This window comes from Lasioglossum baleicum, chromosome 12 (genome assembly GCF_051020765.1).
Source record: "Lasioglossum baleicum chromosome 12, iyLasBale1, whole genome shotgun sequence".
Lineage (NCBI taxonomy): Eukaryota > Metazoa > Arthropoda > Insecta > Hymenoptera > Halictidae > Lasioglossum > Lasioglossum baleicum.
In genome coordinates, this window is record NC_134940.1 from 3,808,313 (window position 1) to 3,833,693 (window position 25,381).

Sequence of the window (25,381 nt, forward strand, 5' to 3'; positions counted from 1 at the left end):
GATGAATTTGAACCAAAATAAATTGTAAACATTGTAAATGAACTTACGAGAAATTGAAATTTAAAATTTGCTAGTGATACGGTAATAGGGATTTAGAAATGTTGGCAGCCAAGTCAATAGTTCCTAGAGGAAAGAGTCATCTGAATGAAAATCTAAATCATCTTTTTTTGTAAGTAGAGAAGCAGACGATTTCTCAGCGAGAGTTAGCTAGCAACGTGTTGGAATTGGTTTTTTCTGAAGCGGGAGAATGCACGTTGTCGGGGTCGACGGTCGTCTCGTCGGCTATTTGTTTTGCTTTCTAATACTCCAAGCGAAACTGACGAATTCGAGGACTTCTTGGAGGCTCAGTGCTGATAAAGTTGTTAAGACAACAGACTTCGCGAGTACGGTGGAAGATGATCCTATTTTTGATATCTTGGCGAGTAGCATCAGTGTCGGTAATGGACAAAGTTGGAGTAGAACCGCTGTTTCTGATAAACACGAGAAAGTACAAGCTTACTGTCAAGACTGCGAAAATGTTCTCTCTGGAAACCATGAACGGTAAGGAACCCCCCCGATGATCTGGTTAGTCTTAGGTAAGAGCAGAGTGGCATGTCTCTTCTTTCTGAATATTCAATCAGTATGTTGTTTAGATTTCTTCTACACGATAGATTACACCGATATTCCTGTTTCGGAAGCTAACGTGCCTGAAATATACTATTTACATTAACACTAAACCTACCACCACCAGACAAAATGAGTGGTTCCAGATTTTTTATTTTACAATTATTGAAATAATAGAAATGATTTCATATAAGAAATGATTGTATAGATATCATTAGTAAAGCATGCATTACAATAGGAGCCGCACAAAGTCTAAATAAAATCAATCTGGTCATTTTTATAAGGGAACATGTTCCAGTTAATTTTAAGGCTCTGTAGGTTCAGTGTTAGTCCTTAGCACTCGAGCGTTGGCTCGGAGTCACCACTGAAAATTGCTGTACCGTTATTCAAAATATTGCTTACATTTTTTAATATCTAGGCATCTCTAATCAATTACTAAACATTTAAGTATTGTACGAGATATTACATCAATTTCGTATCGAAAGGATAATACCCCTTAAGCAACAATTTGAATATCAGAATAAGAAATACGTCTACGACCCCTTTCAATATATGAATGATTAGAACATTTTACAGTTCTTTTTTAGTGTTACATTGTTCACACATAAGAAGGTACATCATACTTGTAGATGCAAAGAATAGTCACTATTGCATGTTTAACGGTTGGATTATCGTTTATTCGAAATGTACACGAGTATATTTCATAGACAGTAATTCTGCATGTATAATAAAAATATGATTTTTCTTTTCGTAATTTATGAAAAATATAAAAAGTTATTAAGTTTTTAAGTCCTCAAAAGAAAGAGTAAACAAAAATTACCCAAGTATCTTGCATACTTTGGTAGAAGGTACTAGCCTCTAGTAACAAGTGTATCGCGTACTATGCGGAAAACATTTTAATTTAAGAAATATATCGAAATCTGTTTACTTCTGTTTGCTTTATCAAACTATAAATTATGTTTGAGAATATTTGAGATTTTGTGTTCGAAATACTTGTTACAAATAATCCGATGTAATTTTCTGTTTCTTCCTGTAGTTAGTATTTGTGTGTGGCTTACTATTCTTTCAGCGTTAAAAAAGCCCTAACTTTGGTCCCCTTGGCAGACGATTCTCGTCATACGTGTTGAAGGATACTCCGAACGCCACCGAGCCTTTCACCCTGTCGTCTCAAACATCGGGCGAACAAGTTGTATGCACTTCTGGTCAGCAATGCGAGGATGTAATCTTGGACTGTGGAAAACCTGTTAATTTCACTTATTACGACAACTTGCTCGGCGTTGCCAACAGAGATAAACATCCATTGGTTCCCGAACCTAATGTAGCTCTTATGTTCAAGAAGAACGGCGGTAAAACTATGGACGTTGACATCGATCTATTAGAGAAACGATTAATAAAAGCTAAACGAGAGGTACATCCTAGTTACGCGTAGATTATCTGTAACAAAAGTGAATTGTTTATTATAAATTCCATGAAATTTCTTCTAGAAACCAAAATCGGTGCAACTATATAATCAAATAGGAAATTTCTGGCGCATAAAAGGAGACGCACAAAGATCGATCGAGTGTTTTCGAAGGGCGCTCGCTGTGTCACCACATAACGCGGAAGTTTTGTTAAATTTGGCTAGGGTGTTATTGGTACAACAATACTTGGACGACGCAACATACTTAGCGAGACGTTCCTTGGAATTGCAACCTCCGGATCGCAATGCATGGGAACAGTACCTTACGCTTGGTCAAATATTCAAGGTAATCCAAACATTTTCGAAACCTCAGCGTACCGCACTTTTATGCATATTGTCCGAGTATTTAAGAAACTTTGTCTTTTCGAAGGCGTACGGGCATTATCAAGAAGCAGCTATACATCTGCGACATGCCTTGGAATTAAAACCAGATCTATCTGAAGCTGCCAAAGCTCTACGAGAAGTGGAGTCACTTCCAGCTGCGAGCATACATATCTATACATTACTGATAATCATATGTCTGGTAAATAAGATAAGGAAATATTGTACTATCTTTGTAAATATACTTCGTATTCAAATGGATACGTATGTATACGACTGATTATGTTAACTTTGATTTTTACAGGTGCTTGGAGTACTATTAGTGGTTTTAAGCAACGTGGAATGTGACGATGATTCTAGTCTAGTCAACGGACAACTTCAACGTCCTGTGCAACGTCATTTTAGTCGTGACATGGCCATGCGAAGTTTAAGGCTTAACGTTGCTCGTAATAAACGTTGTTGATCATTTACCAAGATAAATAATCTTGCGATAGAATAAAATTTCCAACTGCTGTTATCATTTATCTATCTACAAAGTATTATTTGTAATATGATTTTTAATAATTCTTTAGCGTATTAATAATTATGCAATTTATTATAACTACAAACGAAAATATACAATAGAAAACAACAGCATTTTTTCATTTACTGCAACGAGACGAATTTCGCTATATATGTATGTATATATGTATATATATATATATATATATATATATATATATATATATATATAAAACTACTTACACAAATACGCATGTATCGTGTAGTAATCTTCTTTTTTTTATACATTAAAAACGGAATGTAACTTATGGAATTACAAGAGATATTCTTTTTCCATTACTCTAAATATTAACATACATATTATTAACAACGTTACTCTGCATCATTTACAATGTACAATGATACCAGACTATATAAGTAATTCTCTCGCTTATTCTATCTACGCGCGAGAAAATCAAACTTCTTATATCTGTAAATAATTTACAGGTATACATATACGATTCAGGACATAATATCGTCTTTCGATAATTATTCATAATATGTACATGAAACATTGAACTCTTTTTTTTCCATTCTTGCGAACAAAGATATGTGTAATAAATTTATTCTCTCTGGATTATATGGAATATAGATTACATCTCTGGGAGTTATAGTAATAATATTTTTTTCGTAAACTTTTCTGTCAACAATTTTCTTTTAAATGTGAACAGCGCTTTACAATTCTTTATCTCTCTTCAAATGCGTTCAAGCACATATTTTTACAAGCTTCTCATTCTAAACCTTAATGATTCTGCATACAGTATTCAATGAAAATTTACATCCGGTTAAATAACTTTTCTAAAATATATAAAAATACAATAGAAAAATTTGATATTTGATATATAATTTGATGATATAACGAAAATGATATAAAAATTATCTCCTTAGAAACCTATTCGTACAAAATCAGGATGAAATAAAAAAAAATTTCGAACATCCATACGATTAGGCCTTTCTCTGCCAGTAGTCTCCTCAATTTTTTGTATTATGTACAACGCTGGAAACTAATATAAACTAAGACTGTATACACCATATTTAATTTTATACACCTTTAAGGGTTTTAACAAAGACTGTATCCATGTAATAGGAAATGTCAAATGTATTTCATTTCTATTTTATTCGTAATACTGAACTAATGTTTCGGGAAAGCATTTTATGCTGATAGAATCTTCAATTTTGAACATCACAAATTTCTATTATCGTCTTTTTATTCTGCGTGCTAATTCTCTGTTTTTCTTTTTCTCTAATTCAGGCTGTCTCATTTTCCAAAGACAAATCTGTACAAGGCACTAAACTTATACGGTACCTACTTATATAAAAAATATGAGTATTACTCTTCTTTTTATAATTTATTTAAATAAGAATTGTAATTATATGTACATTCCTCTGCATTAGTACTATATGTATTAAAAATATACGTGGCAGGACCAAAAAGCTAAATTATAATGCTGTGTTCAACTTTTCATTTCGAATTACCTAAGATCAAATAAATCTTTCTCAACATGTAGATATATTATGAATCTTCAAAATTTCTTTTCAAATCACCGAAACGAGTGGCTCAAGCTTTTCAATGCAATACTCTTCATAATTTTCTATTCGGATAGTTGATTAATCAATGTAGTTCCATTCTGTATAGTCGGTTTCACCATTAAGTCACAACAGAAATTCACAAGTATTTATAAGTACTCAACTATAATACAGTAAAGATCATATTCTAAAAATATATATAGTAGCTAATTTACTATGTACACAGAAACATCTTTGTCAATAATTACCCTTAAAAGGTATATGTATGCGTATATGTCAAAGTACATGTGCATATACAAATTAATATACATATGCACTGCCTATGATTCTATAGCACAGCTACACTAAATTTTAATACAACTTGTAAGAAGTTAGAATTGCACCCAACTGGAATTTCCTACTGCTGACGGTTGTTGTTGTTGGGCTTGAGATTGTTGAGACGCGCTAGCAAACTCTCCCCACTCCGCGTTTGGTTGATTTTGGTTCTGGGCAGGTTTATGAGCAGGGGACGAAGTTGGAGTTTTGGCTGGTGGAGGTGCAATTTTTACGCCGCCTGGTGGCGGAGGTAAACCGATACCTGCGGTGGGTCGTTGTTTTGCCTTGGAGGAAACTTCGCTGCCATCTTTTTTCTGTATCGCAATTAAGAATTTGATCTTTCATTCTCTAATTTGTAGCCTAATGTTTCTTTACAAATTAATATCCATAGATATTATCTCTCGTCTCGCCCATTCCAACCACAGAGTACTCTCCGTGCCTTTGCAAGAATTCTCCCAACAGCAATTCGAAAGGAAAGTTCCACTGATGCTTTTGGTTCTAGCCGAATAATCGGCTAAAGTGTGTCACGTCTTGAGGAATTTGTTGCGAGGCATGGAGAGTACTCCTTCATCTATAAAATAGTCGAATGATCTTACAGTAATTTTCATGTTGATCTTGATCGTCTCCCCTTCCTTAAATCTCAGATCCAACTCTTGTTTCGGCTCATCCTTCTCCTTTTCTATCTGTTCCTGGTTCTTCAGCCATTTAAAATGATCTTGAAGAGCGACGTTTAGATCGAAACTATCCGATCTATCCAAAAACCCAATACCAAGAAAGGCCGATCGTCCATTATCATTTTGAACCCTCAAAACAAAGTAACGCGAAGAATCCGTGACCGGTTCGACAGCAATACCTGGATACTTTTCGATCGGACATTTGGCGAACAGTTCACCTGTAATTTTATCTTCCAGTTTTATCGCTACTGCATTTCCTTGAGACACGAGACGCATCCGGCCAGTCCATGTCGGGTCTTGTAGGTTCCAATCGGCTGCTCTATGAATATACAAAAGAATATGTGTTAAACGAACATAACAGTTTCGAATAAATGCATTTTTTCACTTGACAAAATTAGAATTGTACGGTATCATAAAATTTTTAAAATATCTGTTAAACTTGATCGTCTCGATGGATTAGAATAAAACGATTTTGGCGTCGTATGAATCACGCACAATACATATTTAGATAAAAATCGTGTAGAAATATGTTCCAGATGCAACAATATGTTGTTCTGTCAACAATTTCCGGTATAACATTTGCTGACGTATGAATTGTGCGAGATGATCGGAATTAAATGTTTTCGAAAAATTAAGGTGCCTTGTCAGTACAACAAAAGAAATATTATGCTTTCCACGCGTTTCAGCGTGCGAAGTACTTTGATCGAGATAAAAGATTTTCAAAGGAAATATCGTGAAAAAGAATAAATTCGTACCGATAACCCCTACTCAATGACCTTGGTGGTATACTAAATACAAATACTTCACTCTTCACAAGTAATACACTTTCGTACGTATCCATTGTACTTTCGACAAAACACGGAGAAAGCGCGTACGTTTGAGAGGCTGAACTTGATCAAGTGCTATTTGAAAATTCGTTTATATTTTCTGACGAATCTCCACCGTGATTTGATAACTTTATCTCTAGTCACGCCTCCCATCCCCACACAAAAACCGTTAACCACAGATTATTTCACTAGCGATAATAGATCGCCTTCTCTGTATATTGCTAACAATACTCCACGCTGCAATTTATACAACTGAAAATTGAAAATACAAGCAGGGAAACAAATTAATCTTCACCTAACGCAATTTGAAAACTTGATTCTTGCTATTGTTGATTTATGTATAGCTAAAAATGTGGTAACAATTAATGTATATAAATAGTATATATTTCATTATTACTGCATACATTCGAATGCACATATAATTTTCGGTATTTACATATAATCATATAATCAGCGTTTCAAATATCCGAAATATAGTAAAAATACGGCTGCAAAAAATACAGCAGTGCTTTTTCACACTATAGATAATTATTTATCTATAAGATGAGCACCAACGCGTTTCACAAAATAACGGATTCATACAGCCTGATACAGCCTTGTAATTTTTGTTGACTATCACTTTTTTAGCGGTCGTAAGAAACTTTCCGCGCGTAAAGTGAATACAAGTGAATATAAGTTGAAACTGGTTGGAACTGAATTTCAAGATGTTGTGTTTCTCCTATTGGTACACTTTACTTTGTATTTTGACAAGCGACCAATAACTGCCAATAACCATGTTTATCAGTACGCGTTTGTATGCATTGTAAAACGAACCGTGAATGATCACAAGAAGCCGGGGTCATTTGACGAATTACATCGATGTGTATTTCCAATGTTTTTCGAATCGATGCGTTTTAAATGCTGGAAATCGTGAAAACGTGAAACTCTGCGAAAATCCCTAATCCCCGCGTACGCCGGGGAGTATCTTACAGGTTTGTTGTAACACAAAATAATCTAAACGTCTTTCATAAAACAATATCTGGCTTTACGTTCTTAAAGTAAAAGTTGGACAGAAAATTGGCATATTGTCTTTCTCCAGGGATAATAATAGAACAACAACAAAATGATGCACAGAAGAGGAGGTAAACGAATACGTATGGATGACCCGGTGCCTCCGGAGTACGATGCACCGATGACTCCGATGACTCCTATGAATGATAATTCTGGCGGAGAAGCGAACGAGTCTTACTCGAATTATACTACTTATAATCAGGCACCTCAGACGCCCATACATAATCCGACGTGAGTATACGTTTATATATTTGTTAACATTATCGCAGTCAACGTGTTAATTAATCTACTATTGCTAATATTCCATCTAATTGTAAGTCAACAGTTTCCAATAGATATAATAATACAGACACGTTCTAAATAATAAAAACTTTGTTACAATAAAAATTTCAAAAAATTTCATGCCTCCCAGGCTGGAAACCACTGATCTAAGTTATAATTAGGCTATGGATCGTTATGCGAAATGAAAGTTGTCTGTATCGATTGCGAGAAATAGAAACCAAACAGAAAATGTTATTTCTTCCCCTGATAATTTTAATAGATGAGAAATCATATAATTTGAAAATTTTCCCACAATTTTGAATTTCATCTACTCGATTCTTCTATAAATGCATAAAGATCCGCAGTCTAGTTATAATATTGTTACGGAGACTTCTGCCCCACCTCGGTGAACACATTACAATAACAAATGCGGAACAATTACGCTATTCTTTATTCTCTGTCGACGGACAATGCCTAAAATTGGTAACAAAGTGCACGTGCTCTCGCTGCAACGACTCGAGAGGATCTGTCGTTTTTCTTCTTGTCGACAACAACCCCATTGGCCAGATACTACGATCTGCAATATTTTCAGAATATCACAGGAGGAGGCAACTTGATTTCAAGCCGTCGTAACAATATTATCGTCTCTATATAATTAAAACTGCTTCATACATTCGAGGTGTATATACATGTACATTCGTAATTGTTTTCGTTTAGCCCTGAACATTATTCGTCCGAAAGTTATAGTTCGCCTGGTACATCGCAACATCAGTATCAGGAACAAACAAATAATTTTGAGAGTCAGTCTCAATTTGAACAACCTATGACACCAGCAACGCCAACCAATATGAGAATCACGAGGAACACGCGTGCTAGGTTGCGTGGTATGTTCTACAGTATTAGTAACTTCTTGATTATCGACTAGAACGAATAATTATTACTCCTTGCAGGAGGAGCGATACAACAACCGAAATATAAAGAGATAGATACTGACTACATTCCAACTACTACTAGTAGAGGAAGAGGAGGCGGTGGACGTGGACGTGGAAAGCGAACGCATCACTCGCATAGTTTGGAAGATGAAGCTAGTCTTTACTACGTTATCAGAAATAACCGCTCCTCGTTAACTGTATGTATATGGGAGAATCTCTGTCTTTTTTCATTGTCTTCGATAAACTTTACCATCATTTTTAACAAGTCGTATTATTGATTTATTTGTTTGCAGACTATTGTTGACGAGTGGATAGAAAAATACAAAATTAATAGAGAAAACGCTCTTCTCATGTTAATGCAGTTTTTCATTAATGCAAGCGGTTGTAAAGGTCGCATCACTCCAGAAATGCAATCAACGATGGAGCACGTAGCAATTATTCGAAAAATGACCGAAGAGTTTGACGAGGAAAGCGGGGAATATCCATTGATAATGACAGGACAGCAGTGGAAGAAGTTTCGTGCGAATTTCTGCGAATTCGTTCAAATTTTAGTTCGGCAATGCCAGTATTCCATAATTTACGATCAATTTCTAATGGATAATGTAATTTCATTATTAACCGGTCTCTCGGATTCACAAGTGAGAGCCTTTAGGCATACGGCCACGCTAGCTGGTAAGACACGCAGATGTGTACGTAATTACAAATGTATTTGCATATTCGAAAATATCGATGTTGTTTCCAGCTATGAAACTTATGACAGCGTTAGTCGACGTTGCTCTCACTGTATCGATAAACTTGGACAACACGCAGCGACAATACGAAGCGGAAAGACAGAAAGCTAGAGAAAAGAGAGCTGCGGATAGATTGGAATCGTTGATGGCTAAACGGAAAGAGCTCGAAGAGAACATGGATGAAATCAAGAACATGCTCACGTACATGTTCAAATCTGTGTTTGTACATCGTTATAGAGATACGTTGCCAGAAATACGAGCAATTTGTATGGCAGAGATCGGAGTTTGGATGAAGAAATTTCATCAGAACTTTCTAGACGATTCATATTTAAAATATATTGGTAAATATCATTTTTGTGGAGTACAGATTTTCTACATCGATAGCTACGTTTGTTTAATGTAATTTCCCAGGTTGGACGTTACACGATAAAGTTGGCGAAGTCCGATTAAAGTGTCTTCAAGCGTTACAACCGTTATACGCCTCGGAAGAACTGAAAACGAAACTGGAACTTTTCACAAGTAAATTTAAAGACCGAATCGTTGCAATGACATTGGATAAAGAGTACGATGTAGCTGTGCAAGCCGTCAAACTTGTCATCTCGATTTTAAAACATCACAGAGAAATTCTGACCGACAAGGACTGCGAACACGTTTATGAACTTGTTTATTCGTCTCATCGTGCTGTTGCTCAGGCAGCGGGTGAATTCTTAAACGAACGTTTATTTCGACCCGATGACGATGCAGTAGCTGGTATGAAGACTAAACGGGGGAAAAAACGTCTACCGAACACTCCTCTTATTCGAGATCTTGTTTTATTCTTCATCGAGTCAGAACTCCACGAACACGGAGCGTATCTGGTGGATTCGTTGATCGAAACGAATCAGATGATGAAAGACTGGGAATGCATGACTGATTTGTTATTGGAAGAAGCTGGGCCCGAAGAGGAGGCTTTAGACAATCAAAAGGAAACATCCCTAATCGAACTGATGGTCTGTTGTATAAAACAGGCAGCCACCGGTAATTTTGTATTTTTTTTTTACGAAATTATATGCACGGTAGAAACTCATTTCTATTTTTCAAAAATAGGCGAAGCCCCGGTTGGTAGAGGTCCGACCAGAAAGATTCTATCCGCCAAAGAAGTGAAGCAAGTCCACGATGACAAACAACGATTGACGGAGCATTTTATTCAAACTCTACCTTTATTACTGGACAAATACAGAGCGGATCCCGAGAAGCTTGCAAACTTGCTCGCTATCCCTCAGTATTTCGATTTAGATATTTATATCAAGTCCCGACAAGAGCAAAACTTGGAATCGTTGTTGAATAAGATTCACACGATCGTAGAGAAGATGCACGACACCGAAGTTTTGGTCACAGCTGCGAAAACATTGGAGCATATGTGTATAGAGGGTCATGCTATTTTCACCAGGTGAAGTTTTGCAGAACGTATTTGAAGGAGCTTCAAAAGAATACAAATGTTTAATGCTTATCGTGTTCCAATTTAGATGTGACGTGGCACGTTCTACGTTAATCGATTCTATTGTGAATAAATACAAAGAAGCTATCGATGAATACAGAAATTTAATAGAGGGAGACGAAGATCCTGACGAGGATGAAATTTTCAACGTTGTTCAGTCTCTTAAGAAAGTGTCGCTATTTTATTCATGTCACAATATGAATCCCTGGGGAATATGGGATTCTTTGTACAAGGATATTGAAGACGCCAAAGATCCATCCAAGTACGAATTTATTATTTTTATTATAAATTGTTAAATGTATTTCTAAAATCAAAACGTTGTTGCAGATGTTTACCGCACGAAGCAGTCAAGTATTGTATAAGCGCGTGCTTCTTTGCAATTTTGTGGGGACAGAATCACCTTATGGAGTCGGTGGATTCTGGAAATCGAGGTGACGACGAGTGTCGACAATTGAAAGAACGATTGCACTCTTTTATGGGTTCTATGCGGCATTTTGTTAGCGGCGATGGAAGCGGCACGGTAATTATTATTCATACTTTTCTGCCACTCGAATGATTGATCATAAATAATACATAAAATCTGTGTACGTTCTTTGCAGCCTTCTCCGCCAATTTTAAGGGAAGAGGCATACAACACGATATGTGACTTATTAGTACTATTTTGTAACCAATTAACGTCGCATTCTAATCCTTTGATGCACCAGTTGGTATACGAGCCGGACCAAGCGATGCAAAACATGCTCAATCGGTTTATACAAGAATACGTATTTTTCGAAGAGGAAGATGGTACGTTATCGAAAAGGGTTCTTCCTGTAAAAATAAAGAAAACGAATCAACGTACTTTACTTTTACAGACGAACACGACGAACACTCGAAGATCGAAGAACTGCACAAAAGGAGAAACTTCTTGGCGAGTTACTGCAAGCTAATTGTATATAACATGATCCCTACCAAAGCAGCAGCAGACGTGTTTAAACATTATGTAAAATACTACAACGATTACGGAGATATTATCAAAACAACGTTAGGGAAGGCTAGGGATATTAATAAAACAAATTGTGCATTGACGATGCAGCATAGTTTGAATATTTTGTATAACGAGATAATATCTGAGAAAGGGAAAGTCTACAGAAATAGCGAAGAGTTCACTGCGATAAAGGTCTGCATCCGTTCATTAGTATTTATATCATGCCTAATAGTATGCGTATCAATACTGAAATGATTTTAGGAGCTTGCAAAACGATTTGCTTTGTCGTTTGGATTGGACGCAGTAAAAAATCGCGAAGCGATTACTGCATTACATCGAGCAGGTGTTCTTTTCGCTATTACGCCACCGGATGGCATCGAACAAGATCCCACTGGACCACCACCAAATTTATCATTCCTTGAAATCTTGTCCGAGTTCACGAACAAACTCCTGAAACAGGATAAACGCGTTGTGTAAGTGTGATTCTTATGGTTGCGATTCTGAAGAAGCAAATTGATCAACTTCATGAAACGAAACTGAGGGAATTTGAATTTTATTCGAGAACTACGCAGCACGTGGAGATGATCGATTTGAAACCATAAAGAGTTACTAGGTTGGAGGGAAAGTTCTATCGTACTTCTAAATGAAAAACACATGTTGCTAGAAAGATGGCAACAAGAAATGATATCATCGAATAATGTTAAACATGTATTTTTATAGATTGATTCGAATGTTTCCTTTAAAATGCGACAGAACTTCCCAACCTAATAATTATCGATTAATTATCGATTTTATTCAGATTGTAAATAATTGTGTACATATATTGCAGGCTGAACTTCCTCGATAGAAGATTACAAGCAGGAATGCCTTCCTCGCGGGGAGAGGATTGGCAGCCATTACTTTTGTACAGAAACAGTCTTTTACACGGAGAGACAGATCAGGTTCCGGTAACGAGTAAGCGTGCTTACACTAGACGCAAGAAGGATCACTTAGCTGGTATGTTTTTATAATTTATTTAAGATAAAAATAAAACGATATACTTGACATTATAATTCATGATAGAAATCCATTCATCTTTTATTCACGTGTCTTTGTATTTTTTGCAGAGGAAGAAGAAGTAGATGAGCCTGAAGAAGGTTCTGATCATGAATTTTCTGGGTGAGTTAGGTGTTCACACCAAACTAATCATAGTAATATATTCTTTACATTTGATTTCTTTTACACCAATCTCTCAAAAGTAGACGTAATTCTACACTTTCTGAAGCGATTGCAACACGCAACGCTGTCGAATTTATAACGTTGTTTTATTAATCCGTAATCTTAATATATATGCAAAACACGCTTTCTCGTTTGCTTTTCAATTTTGTATATCGTGCTGCGAATGACGAACACTTCGGACAATTCTAGAAAATCTTGCTAATTTCGATACTAGATATCTACACGCTTGCGTAGTTTATTTAATTTTCGTGTAATGTGCACATATCTTCAACTATCGTTGTCATAGCACCTTTTAATAATCATTGAATGCTAAATCTACAATTAGCTTTCTCTTTATCGCATTATTATTTTATGCTTTCGTTAAAAAACACACACGAATCGAAGAATGTAGAAAACACATTGAATTTCACACTAAAAATGGTAAAACCAAATAACCGACTAAATTTGTGAGAGGTACTCTGTATAAAAACCAAAAAAAAAACTATTCTTTATTACTGTGTACTGTAATGATTCAAAAATTTTTATTTTCTACACATTAATATTCATTTCCTTGATCATTCAACACATCCCTGCAAACTAAAATATTCTTTAAGCAACAGCTGTTTATACTTTTACAATTTAATTGCATGCTTGTGCTTTATTTATATTAATATATACTTGTTATCATTTAGCGTCTTTACGTAAATCATAAAAATCTGTTGTCTTCGCATGGGTAGTAATCTCTTATGAATCGCTTGTTGCAGGCTACCTGATCGTTATTCAAGCTAAGAATTATTACCTTTTAGCAAAATATATATATATATATATTTATACATATAATGTATGTAATCATATATAAGGGGCAAAAATTGTATAAGGAATTGAATGAGGTCTGTTATTCTCGGTGCCTGTTTTAAAATCAACTTTGAAACTTAGCGTAAGGAATTCATGATATATATGTATATATGTGTATAGACACGCACATAATATACACATATATATATCTATATGCTTTATACACACGTAATATTGTCAAAGTAATGAGTCATATATATATACAAACGTATACATATTTACGTAAACGACAAAAGTTTATATAAGGAATTGATGAAACCTATTGTTCTTGACGCCTATATATATTTAAATGAGCTCTCGCAACTTCTATGAAAAACTATAGCGTAAGGAAGAAATAATATTAACAAAGAAAAAGAAACTACACATTAATATTGTTGATAGACAGAATCGATAATATTTTTGGAATGCCTGCAAAAGAAAACGTACATAGAGAACGATGTGTGTTTTGTTGAGTCTAAGAACCTGAAAAGCAAATAAGTCTTAAAAAAAATACTGTGTATTCTGTTTATATATTGATAATATACAAATTGGTGATAGATACGATAAACATTGTGATATTAATTGAAATACGACCCTCTTCCCCAACGAGTATCCTGCATCCTGCTTTTTATTCAAAATTTTAGAAGATTCGTCATATTCGAGGCGACGTTGTATCTCGCACGGTTTTCTAATCTTTCTAAAAACAAATCTCGTCAGAAACCATAGCAGAGATCAATTTTCTCGCATTTCCTGCTTTGATCATGGAATTTTACTTTTTTTTTTAAGTATTTTTCAACACGCCGTTCTCTATATAATCATCGCAATATTACAGACACGTCTTTGGTATTGTTCATGTTCGGGCAAGTACCATGAATTTTTGTTCTGATCGTTCTTTTGGACGTAGAAACGCCAGTAACACGTATGTAACGCGAAGTGTGATTCTCTTATATATATATGTATGTTCAGACTGTATAGAACTATGCACGAAAAAGAACTCTGAAATTTTTGTCCCTTTACTTAGAAAGATTCACTCCAACGTAATTCCACCAATAAAACCTTTTTCTTTCAGTAAACACAAGAAGAAACGCGGTCCGAGGAAACATCAGTGAGTAAAAAGTCTCTACTCTCGTTTCTGTACATCTATAAGTTCTCTCCCAGTTTGAGTATATTCAGAGAATTTTTGTCGAATACGGAAGAAAAGAAAATGTGAATGGTGTTCGCCGAAACACTTGTTAATGCAGCACGTCCTTTGTAGTACCATTAGTTTGGATCTTCGTTTCAGATTAGCCGTTAATAAAGTAACGATAACTCGTGGATCTAGGACAGCTGGATTTTACGAAGTCAATGATATCGCACAAATGCAGACATCGCCTTCGGCTATAATTGAGGATGCATCGACGAGTCCTTCGCAGGATATAGATAATAAACTTAAGACAATGCAGATCCAGTCGAGGTCGTAAGTAATTTGTTCCTTTCAGTCCGATATGATTAAACTAGATCTTCTTACGATGATAGTTTTCATACTTTCAGGCGAAGAAGTCAGGATCACTCGGAACCAAGAGAACTAAGGCGAACATCTAGAAACTCTGGTCGCTACGTAGAAGGTCAATATATGGTAAGTTAATTTACATTGAGAAATAACAATATTCAATATTGTTTTTAATATTTAATAAAAAATTCGATAATTACGTCATTTACAATATTCTCACATATATAGTTACTAGACTGCGGATCTTTATGCATTTACGAAGAAATTGGTCGGGTGAAATGTAGAACAGCGAAAGATTTTAAAAATTCAAGAATGTTGTAATGTTGCTTTTAATGTAAAACAATTTTATTTTGCATAAAGATCCGCAGTCTAATGATTACAGTTAAAATGTTGGTCTCCTAAATTAATATATATATATATATATTTCCAAATGAATTGTTTAAATTTACTTTTTAAATGAATTCGTATGTTCATTTATCTATAGTAGTCATTTACATAGTATACAGTAAAATCGTGAATATATTATAAAATTCTACTTTGGAAAAATCATATACATCGAAACCACAGTAGTCGGAACTTCGAAACCAGAATTTCCCCGTGAAAAAATGATAATATGTCTTTGTTGTAGGAATCAGATTCCGAATAATGAGAGAGAATAGGAAAGTTTCGTTGTATCCAAGACGGCCGAATGTTAGAAGGATGCGAATTTGTGATACATTTTTAAGTACGTGTCAGATTGAATAGGTTTTAAATTGTACAGTACATTGAACTTATTCAGTCGAGTGTGCATACAAACATGGAGTAAGAGAACTTCTAATCGAACAATTCAGTTCTTCTTTAAGTTAATAAGTTTACTATAAGTGTTTTTCGAATCATTTACATAAAATATTTTTGTTATTTAAAATTACACGTTCTTACCACACACACCATTTGTTTCACGATATCAGCGTTTCTTTTATAATTGTCAAAACACATTCAAGTACTACCGTTATTATAAAAACTATTTAATTACTTGTCTAAATAAATGACTACAATGTACGAGTGACAAAGATTTCCCTCCTTCTTCTCGTAATTGAACTAGTCAACTGGTAAAGCTATAATTAACTACGTTACTTTGTACAATGTTTAAAAGAATAAGAGATATAGACGAAGAAATAAATTTCGACGTCGAGTAATATTTCCTGTTACATACGTAATCCTCTTCATCTGTCAGTTGTGCCACGATATTTACGGAAAATGCTACTTCTTCTACGGTCTCGTGGCGTAACTGCTGAGTTCTGTTCAAACGAGATTGTATTTATTATATTTTATGGAACAAATGGAGAGTGAAATAAATGGTTCGTATCATTTATCCTTACTTCGTCTTGACGTTTTGAAATGAATAGACTCTTCAACGTGCGTGGTGTAGTTGTCGATCTATCTTTAGCGTTCCTCTCTCTTAGTATCCTCGAAGTTGGACTCTTTAAATCATTACCCTGTAATTTGAAAAATAACGTGAGAAATAGATAATTAGTAACCTAATTTTTGTATGTACGGATACAGTAATATCCCAAACAATTTACTTGTAGCGACAATCTTCCACCATTCCTACTGGGAGTTGGCGGGCCAGGTTTTTTATACGACGTCTACAAGAGTTAAGTTGGTATCGATAAGATTACAATCACCCACAAGATTACGATTACACACAATTGCTTTGTGTATAAAATTCAATTTAAATCATTCACCTGAGCTTTATCCTTTTTCCTTGCTTTTTGTTCAGGCAGCAGACTCTGACTTAAGCTATCGTTGAACACATCCTCTGGTGCCGAGCCTGACTGTAAATAAGCGAGATATTTGATGTAGAAAATATTATTAAGAATATAATAAGAAACACAGAGAAGCTCCTTACTTTGATTTCTTCTTCCGTAAATGGTAAAGGATTACATTGTGTTTCGGCAGGGTAAGATGACTTTAAATGCGGTTTGCAAAGAGCATTCCTTTTTTGTAGAGTAGATAATCGATCGGTGTCCGTGTTAAACATATGGTGACCATTTTTCATGTCAGCTAATCGATTAAATGAATAAACGTTAGAATTGTTTCGAAATTTTAATTTATCAATATTATACAATTCACCTAAATATATATTATTGAAAACTTCTCCTTCTTCGTCTTCCGGATTGAACGCGTTACCCATCGATTGTATACTTCTAATACTGCATCTTCTTTCGTAATCTGCGTTTTCTTGTACCACCGCAACTTTCAGTAACGTCTCTTCTTTTCTGTCTCCGGATAACACATCCTTTTTCTCGAATCTGTAGGTGTTCGTTAATGTTAGTAAAATGTTTAAAAAAATTCGAATGTTCTTACAGCGTACTTTTACACTTACTTCGAAACTTTATATTCAAGCGCAGATATCATTTTTTGATCCATGTGCTGACATTTAGCTTTCAGTTCGTTCAACTGCTTCTGCAATTTTTCTTTCTCTTGTCGTTCGCTTAGGAGTTTCTCTCCTACGTCCCAAAGCTGTGAGCTCATTGTTGCAACGTGCGCTTTGTATTGGCTTAATTCGTCTGCCTGTTTCCGACATTGTACTCCCATTTTTCTTTGCAGTAATTCCAATTTCTCCTGTACATCTTGTTCTTGTTCTTTGTGTAATTTAGATAGCTGTTCGTGATATGCTGTTTTCTGTAATACGCGTTACAGGAATAAACGGATCGCAATGATTGCAAAAATAAAATATATTATATATGTGCCTACCATGTTCTGCTTAATTTCGTCTAATTTAGTTTTATATTTCTCATGAATCTCTCTTATCTGAACATCGACGTCTTCTTTCTTCGGTCTCTTAATTAATTCATCCCTTTCTTCTTGTAACTTCAAGTTATCTTCCTTCAGTTTAATACTGTTCTTCTCTAAAAGTTCCACTTGCTTCGTTATAGTGGCTTCCGATTCGTCTATGTTCTTTCTAAGCTCTTCGATATAAGCCTCCAGTTTTGCATTCTTCATTCGCGCACAGTCCAGCTTGCTTACTACGTCATTCTTCTTTTCAACCAGCTCATCGATATGAGATTGCAATTTTTTCTCCACCTCGGATCGAAATTTAGTTTCATCGGATTTAAGATCCTCCTCCAATGAAAGAATCATTTTAGAAAAATCGTCTATCTCCTTTTCAGATCGATCGATATCCTTTTCCAATACTACACACTTCTGTAACTCAGTCTCAATTATTGCTTTCTCATTCGAAAAAGTGTCAGAGAAAATATCTGGAGTTTCTTCGTTTCTCGTTGGGTTCAAATATGTGTTTTTCAATATATCCTCTGTCCATAAGAACTTTCCCCATAGAATATCATGCATAGGCATTATATTTTGCAAATGACAAGTGTTATATTGCGATAGAGTATTTTCGAGGTACGATTTTTTTGCCTGTAAATTTTTCAATTCGTCGCACGCAGATTTATCATTCGCAAGAAAATTATGAGATTTCGACATCAAGTTGTCCCACTTTTGTTTCAGTCCGTCCAACGATGTATCCAAACCTTTTCTTAGTTTGGCGATACCCTCTAACGAATCTCTTAATGACTCCTTATAATTGATGAGATTAGTTAAATGCTTCACGTGTTTTTCTTCCGCACTCTTCATCCCGTGCACCTGATTCTTCAACGATTCGATTTCTTCTGACTGTTTTACATAATCGTTAAGCTTATGTGTTTGAATCTCCAGGATTTCATTTAAACTGATATTTACATTAGACAAATAGGAAATCAACTTGCGCGATACACGTGTTTCGTTAATCGATGTTCTTACAATATTTAAAATATTGTTGGTTACGTCACCACCTCCAGTTGCAGCGGATGCATCGGAAACATCATCGGAATAAAAGTTTTCAGTTGTCGGACTTGCTTTCGCTATTATCAGTTTCAAATCTTTAGTCGAATGTTCCAATTCGTTACAAACTTGCGCAATCTCAAACTTCTCTGTATCCACATCTTTACAGTATTCCTTACTTTTTTCGTGTTCCTCCTTTTCCCTTTTCAACATCTCTTGCAACTCTTCTATTGTTTTGTTCTGCTTGTACGACTGAATTTGTAATTCGGCATTTTTACTTTGCAAACTTTGTGATAATGATTTTTCATTCTCCAGTTGCTTACATAATTTGTTCTTTCTTTCGTTAAACTCTTTCTGAAGCTGATCTACCTCCATGCTTCTTTCTTTCAGAGCTTTCTCTTGAGTATTTAAAAGTGCATCTTGAGTGGTCCTTACTTCTTGAAGATTCATAATTATTTCCTTCATTTTCGCCTCTGAAGAAGCTGCTTCTTTCGATGATTTTTCAATCTTATTCTCTGCAAGCTCTAACGTCTCTTGCATTGATTTTATCTGTGTCTTTAATTCGTCTATATCGCGTTGCTTTTCCGACAACCTATTTTCCAATATTAATACTTCTTCCTTTTGTAGGTGAATCATCTGTGTTTCTTTTAATTTTAGAGAACTGATTTCTTCAATTAAATTCACAATTTTCTCATCTCTGATCTTCAATTGATTCGATACGTTAGACGCATTTTCTTGAGATAGTTTCAGATTTTCGTTTAGAACATGCAAGTCGAACAAAACTTTCTCGTTCTGAGATTTCATATCTTTCTTTTCTTTTTCAAGTGTCTCAGTCGCTTTCTTGAGATCTTCTGTTTCTCGAACAGATTCTTTTAGTTCTTCTTTCACCTTTGTTAATTCTGCCTCCAGTTCATTTATTATTTGTTCATTTTCTGCCAAGTTGTTTTTCAACGAGGTATTTAAGTTTTCAATATTCTTCAATTCCTTTTCGTTATTATAAAGCTTCTCTTCCACCTCTTTTCTGTGATTTTGTTCTCGAGTGAAATTATTAGACATCGTTTCATAAGTGTTCAATATGTTACTAACTGTTTCGCTGTTTTGTTTACCGCATTCGTTCAGCTGATTCAATACATTGTTCTTTGTCGAACAAAATTCCGCTACAAATGCGTTAAAATTTTCTTTCAAATTTTTTATGGAGAGTACAGAAGATTTTAACAATTCATTTTTCTCATTCAACTCATCCATATGTGCATATAACTCCTTCTCTAGAATTTCTTTTTGAACTTGAACTTCTTTTAAAGATGAAATTTCGTTCGAGTATTGTTCTACGGTATTATTAAGTTTATTAATCGTTGCTATATTTTCTTCTTTCATTGCCTTCAATTTTGATGCTTCTTCAACACTCTGTTTTTCCTTTTCTGCCAATTTTTCCACTAGTTCCTTTTCCAGAGTTTCCTTTCGAAGTTGAACTTCTTTTAAAGATGAAATTTCGTTCGAGTATTGTTGTATGGTATTGTTAAGTTTATTAATCGTTGTTATATTTTCTTCTTTGATTGCCTTCAATTTTGATGCTTCTTCAACACTCTGTTTTTCCTTTTCTGCCAATTTTTCCACCAGTTCCTTTTCCAGAGTTTCCTTTCGAAGTTGAACTTCTTTTAAAGATGAAATTTCGTTCGAGTATTGTTGTATGGTATTGTTAAGTTTATTAATCGTTGTTATATTTTCTTCTTTGATTGCCTTCAATTTTGATGCTTCTTCAACACTCTGTTTTTCCTTTTCTGCCAATTTTTCTACCAGCTCCTTCTCTACAGTTTCCTTTCGAAGTTGAATTTCTTTTAAAGATGAAATTTCGTTCGAGTGTTGTTGTATGGTATTGTTAAGTTTATTAATCGTTGCTATATTTTCTTCATTGACTGCCTTCAATTTTGATGCTTCTTCAACACTCTGTTTTTCCATTTCTGCCAATTTTTCTACCAGCTCCTTCTCTACAGTTTCCTTTCGAAGTTGAACTTCTTTTAAAGATGAAATTTCGTTCGAGTATTGTTGTATGGTATTATTAAGTTTATTAACCGTCGTTATATTTTCTTCTTTGATTGCCTTCAATTTTGATGCTTCTTCAACACTCTGTTTTTCCATTTCTGCTAATTTTTCTACCAGTTCCTTTTCTACAGTTTCCTTTCGAAGTTGAACTTCTTTTAAAGATGAAATTTCGTTCGAGTATTGTTGTATGGTATTATTAAGTTTATTAATCGTTGCTATATTTTCTTCTTTGATTGCCTTAAATTTTGATGCTTCTTCAACACTCTGTTTTTCCATTTCTGCCAATTTTTCTACCAGCTCCTTTTCTACAGTTTCCTTTCGAAGTTGAATTTCTTTTAAAGATGAAATTTCGTTCGAGTATTGTTGTATGGTGTTGTTAAGTTTCTTAATCGTTGCTATATTTTCTTCATTGACTGTCTTCCAGTTTGATATTTCCTCAATACTTTCTTTGTCCTTTTCTACCAATTTACATATTTGCGATTTATACAATTGCACTCTGAATTTCATTTCTTCCATGGTATTATTCAAAGATTCAAGTCTCGTTTGTTGAGAAGTAGATTCTTCATCAAAATAGTGTAATAATATTCCAAGTTTTTCTGTAATTCTTACTATACTTTTTTCACAACATTCAATAGTTGTTTTATGTACATCATTTTGATGTGCCAAATCTTCTATACATTTAACGTGTTCACATATCTGTGTTTTTGCTTCAGACAGTTCGTGATTTAATTTCTTATTACTTACGTTTTCATTTTGCAAAGATTCCTCTAACACTTTTACTTTTTCTGTCAAAGTATCTACTTCGCCAATTAGATTATTTTTCGCTTTCTCCATTTGTAACAATGAATTTTTCTGGGAGGCGCATGTTAATTCTAAACTTCGATTCTGATTTGTTAACGTCGTTTTTTCTGTTTGTAGAGACTCGATCTCTTTTGTAAATGTATTTGTGGTGGAATTTAATTTAGCTTCTGTATCTTGTAATTGTTTTGTTACATTTTCACAGTGATGGTTCGTAGATTCTAACTTTTTATTCAGAACATTGATGTGGCTTTTCAACGAAGCGGATTCCTCTTTTGCTTCTTTTAATTGTATTTCAACTACCGTGCTAAGAGCTTCGCTGGTGTTTAGAAATGCAGAGGATAAATTTAAAGGTACTATGTCATCGATTTCAAAACTTCGTTCCTCGTCCAGTCTATTGAGGTTCTTCAAGTGAGCGTGTAATTCTTCGTTAGCCATTTTAAGAGACATTAATTCTCTATCTTTAATTTCCCCTTGAATTCGCATGTTTTCTACAGATTTCTCACATGTATCGAGTTTTTCTTTATAGTTCTTACATTTTCTTTCTATCCCTATTAATTCTTTAGACAAGGTAGAATTGTCTGTTTCCAACTTATCTATCTCAGACTGCTTTTGTATTAACTCCTCTTCCAAACTATCAATTGCTTTTCTAAAGTATTCACAATCCACTGTATTTTTCCCTTTCTTAGAAGATTGCGGCGTCTTTGGTATTCTTTCATTTCGTAACGTTCTCAATTCTGTAGTCTTCTCCTCCAATCGTTTCTGCAAACTTTTTACTTTATTGTGTTGTATCTTCACTTCCTCTTGTAAATCTGCTTTCTCAAATCGCTCCATTTCTAATTCATTCATCAGTTTCCTTAATTCACGATTCCGATCATTCAGTAATTTATGACTCCGAGCAGACTTTGTGACAGGGGTATTCAAAAAATCTTTCAACGCTTCCCTTCTTGGAGTCACTGGTGTTTTCGGAAGATTATCTTGCAATTCAAATATCGCTGATCTCAAAGACTCTCTGTTTATTTCGCTTCCGTAAGGAATAACCATTTCTAGGAACATTTTAATTTTCATTTGAGTCTCAGACTCCAATTTGTTACACATTGATTGATGAAAAGATGGTTCGTATTGGCATATATGTAACAGAAGTAAAGACACAATGTTTACGTGATCCATTTCTTCCAACGCTTCCGTATTGCATGCAAATTCTGGATATTTATCTGTGCGCAACATAAAAGGTATGAATGTTTTACAGGAAAAGCCTGAAATAGAGGATGTTCCATTTAACTTGATCACTTAGTATCTGAACAATTAAAAAGATAACATACTAGACGATCAAGAAAAAATGAAACAACTATCATATAGAAAACTATCATGTTTCTCTATACCTTGTAAAAACTTTGCAACTATGTTTTCTGTATCCGATATGTCTACGGTATCTTTCCACGAGCTGTGAAGTATAATATAAAATATAGTCTACATCGATTAATCGATTCTAATAAAAATCAATGTTAATACAAGCACATTTTATATTTATAATTCGTAAACAAAAATGCATGATTATCGTTGCTCTTGCATATGTACAAACGTAATACGAACAGAAAATTACTTACCACAATTCTAACAACTTTTTGTAAAACTTTCCGTTCTCTAATTCTTTTATGTCTTCCATATTTATCTTCAATACAGCTAAGCAATTGATCTGAAAATATTGATTTATTTAGTGTTATTTGAAACAACGATCGAAGTGATTCCAAAAGTTTGTAGAATCATTATCACAGAAATATACAAAAAAGATTTTCTACAAAATAGAAGTTAAGAAGAAATATTGTATAAAAAAGATCAATGCGTAAAAGTGTCACAATTGCATCCTACGAAATACGCAAAAAACTTTTGAAATGATCCGATGGTTGTTCGAGAATGATTATTATTTAAGTAATGTATCAGACGTATTGCTCGATGCATTATTATTTACCCATTCCAATAGAATTTGTAGCCATAGCTTCATGATTTATCGGACGAACTATTTACTCGATTACGCTTTGTATTTGTGGAAGATACGTTTGAGTCAGTTTGAGTTTGAACAACAATTGCTCACTTCACTCCGCAGTGGTTGCAGTTCTTTTCAAAGCATTTCAAAGTATAAAATCAAACTTCCCTATACCAGAGAGTATAAGTGAGTATAAGCCAGAGAAGAAACTCTTTGATGCGCTTTCCACGCTCATACACGACGATATGCGCGCGACCAAAGACAGGAACGTATTTGAACGTTTTGAATGGACGTATTGACGTATTATCACCTTAGACCATATATACTTATAGACACGGCATAGGTATAGTATGTGTATAGGAAAGCCGAGAGTTGAGCGTCCGAAAGATCGTGGTAGCCCGTGACGTCACAAGATAAGTCTTAAGATAATTTCAAAATGGCTGATGCGGCAGACCGACGCTAACCGACGCCGACGCTACCCATTACACGACTGACCGCCATAACCTGAGCAAGTTGGAGCAAGTTCTTTTACTCTGGGTGAATTTTGTAGCAATTCAAAAGGGGGATAATGTGCTGATTTAAAATTGCAGTGAAAAATAGTTAATATATAATACTATTATTAATTCATACTTCATTGTAATGCCTTAATAAAACATATAGAATAAACATTTGTATCTCAAATATACTTTATATAATGATTATTTCATGATAAAATGCCAAATTCTTTGAAATTATCCTGTCCATTCTTTCCGGGTATACCCCCCTCACCCTCATAAGCCAAGCTGGTAGGCGCTGTCGATGAGCATAGCTTGTACATCTTTCGAAACTGTGACGTCACGAGCTACCATCATCTGAATGATCTTCCGGCAGTCAAAAGTATCTGCACCGTGTCTATAAGTATATATGGTCTAAGATTATCACCGTATTATATTAGTGGTGCACATGGTACTGGAATAGGATAGTGGAAGGGGAAAAGGAGGAGAGTATTTGTGGAGTATTTGGCACTCGTTTGGGTGCATTTGGGTGCCAACCAGCCAACTGGCTGCACTGGTCTACTTACAATGAAAGCGAATTCGGAACGTTCTTCGAGGGCCTAACCACATTATTGATCCACCTAAATTAACGTCGAATAGAAATAGGAGCCATATTAGCTAAAAATAATGATAAATAGTTAACCAACCATCGGCCTGGACAAGCTCGTTCTACATTTCGATTGGCGTCACGTCGAAAAATTAGACGAGAATGTTCCTTTTTTACCGACGGAGGCAAATACACCAAAACCTATCACGGAAATTTGGCCAACCGTTGAGCTGGACAAAAGTGTACTGCTATTCGATTGGTACTGCTCTGCACGATTTATTGGAAACGAGTATCTTCCTGAGAGGTCCTATATATGTAATGTGGATCGGGACTGATCGGGACTTTGCAAAAAGGAATATATATCCGTTGAGGATTTGTAGGGCGCCGGTTGCGGATCCATAGGTTTTCTGAACGCGCACCCCATACACGCGAATCGTTTTTTTGCAGAAGAGGTTTTTTGAGTTCGGTTTC

The 25,381-nt window shown here is 34.9% G+C and overlaps 4 protein-coding genes across 7 annotated transcripts; 2 read left to right on the forward strand and 2 right to left on the reverse strand.

Annotated features, from left to right (window-relative positions):
- Positions 1–122: 122 nt before the first annotated feature.
- On the forward strand, positions 123–3,014 carry LOC143214421 (uncharacterized). Its single transcript, XM_076435464.1, has 5 exons — positions 123–540; positions 1,708–2,011; positions 2,088–2,348; positions 2,433–2,585; positions 2,688–3,014. Exons 1-5 carry the CDS (start codon positions 248–250, stop codon positions 2,844–2,846), a joined length of 1,170 nt encoding a protein of 389 aa, XP_076291579.1. The 5' UTR covers positions 123–247; the 3' UTR covers positions 2,847–3,014.
- Positions 2,923–6,432, reverse strand: LOC143214425 (NECAP-like protein CG9132). The gene is made up of 3 exons (XM_076435473.1): positions 6,195–6,432; positions 5,362–5,758; positions 2,923–5,079 (listed from the first exon to the last, which is right to left on the reverse strand). The coding sequence occupies exons 1-3, from the start codon at positions 6,278–6,280 to the stop codon at positions 4,822–4,824; spliced, it is 741 nt and encodes a 246-aa protein (XP_076291588.1). The 5' UTR covers positions 6,281–6,432; the 3' UTR covers positions 2,923–4,821.
- Positions 6,433–6,813: 381 nt separating this feature from the next.
- Positions 6,814–15,972, forward strand: Sa1 (stromal antigen). 3 transcript variants are annotated; one of them, XM_076435449.1, is made up of 19 exons: positions 6,814–7,237; positions 7,345–7,547; positions 8,295–8,461; positions 8,528–8,706; positions 8,803–9,181; positions 9,252–9,581; positions 9,652–10,257; positions 10,327–10,669; positions 10,746–10,979; positions 11,045–11,237; positions 11,317–11,503; positions 11,572–11,876; positions 11,946–12,157; positions 12,514–12,680; positions 12,791–12,842; positions 14,785–14,820; positions 14,998–15,171; positions 15,246–15,330; positions 15,833–15,972. In XM_076435449.1, the coding sequence occupies exons 2-19, from the start codon at positions 7,369–7,371 to the stop codon at positions 15,848–15,850; spliced, it is 3,846 nt and encodes a 1,281-aa protein (XP_076291564.1). In that variant the 5' UTR covers positions 6,814–7,237; positions 7,345–7,368; the 3' UTR covers positions 15,851–15,972. The 3 variants fall into 3 exon arrangements, with proteins under 3 accessions (XP_076291564.1, XP_076291565.1, XP_076291567.1); XM_076435450.1 differs by having other exon boundaries at positions 8,319–8,461; XM_076435452.1 differs by lacking the exons at positions 14,785–14,820; positions 14,998–15,171; positions 15,246–15,330; positions 15,833–15,972 and adding an exon at positions 13,646–14,765 and having other exon boundaries at positions 6,815–7,237.
- A 257-nt stretch (positions 15,973–16,229) lies between these two features.
- Positions 16,230–23,957, reverse strand: Mud (mushroom body defect). Of its 2 annotated transcripts, XM_076435447.1 has the most exons (11): positions 23,816–23,957; positions 23,454–23,542; positions 23,229–23,290; positions 17,941–23,060; positions 17,570–17,868; positions 17,317–17,495; positions 17,093–17,247; positions 16,929–17,018; positions 16,767–16,829; positions 16,563–16,679; positions 16,230–16,481 (listed from the first exon to the last, which is right to left on the reverse strand). In XM_076435447.1, exons 1-11 carry the CDS (start codon positions 23,846–23,848, stop codon positions 16,407–16,409), a joined length of 6,282 nt encoding a protein of 2,093 aa, XP_076291562.1. In that variant the 5' UTR covers positions 23,849–23,957; the 3' UTR covers positions 16,230–16,406. The 2 variants fall into 2 exon arrangements, with proteins under 2 accessions (XP_076291562.1, XP_076291563.1); XM_076435448.1 differs by lacking the exon at positions 16,767–16,829.
- Positions 23,958–25,381: the final 1,424 nt, after the last annotated feature.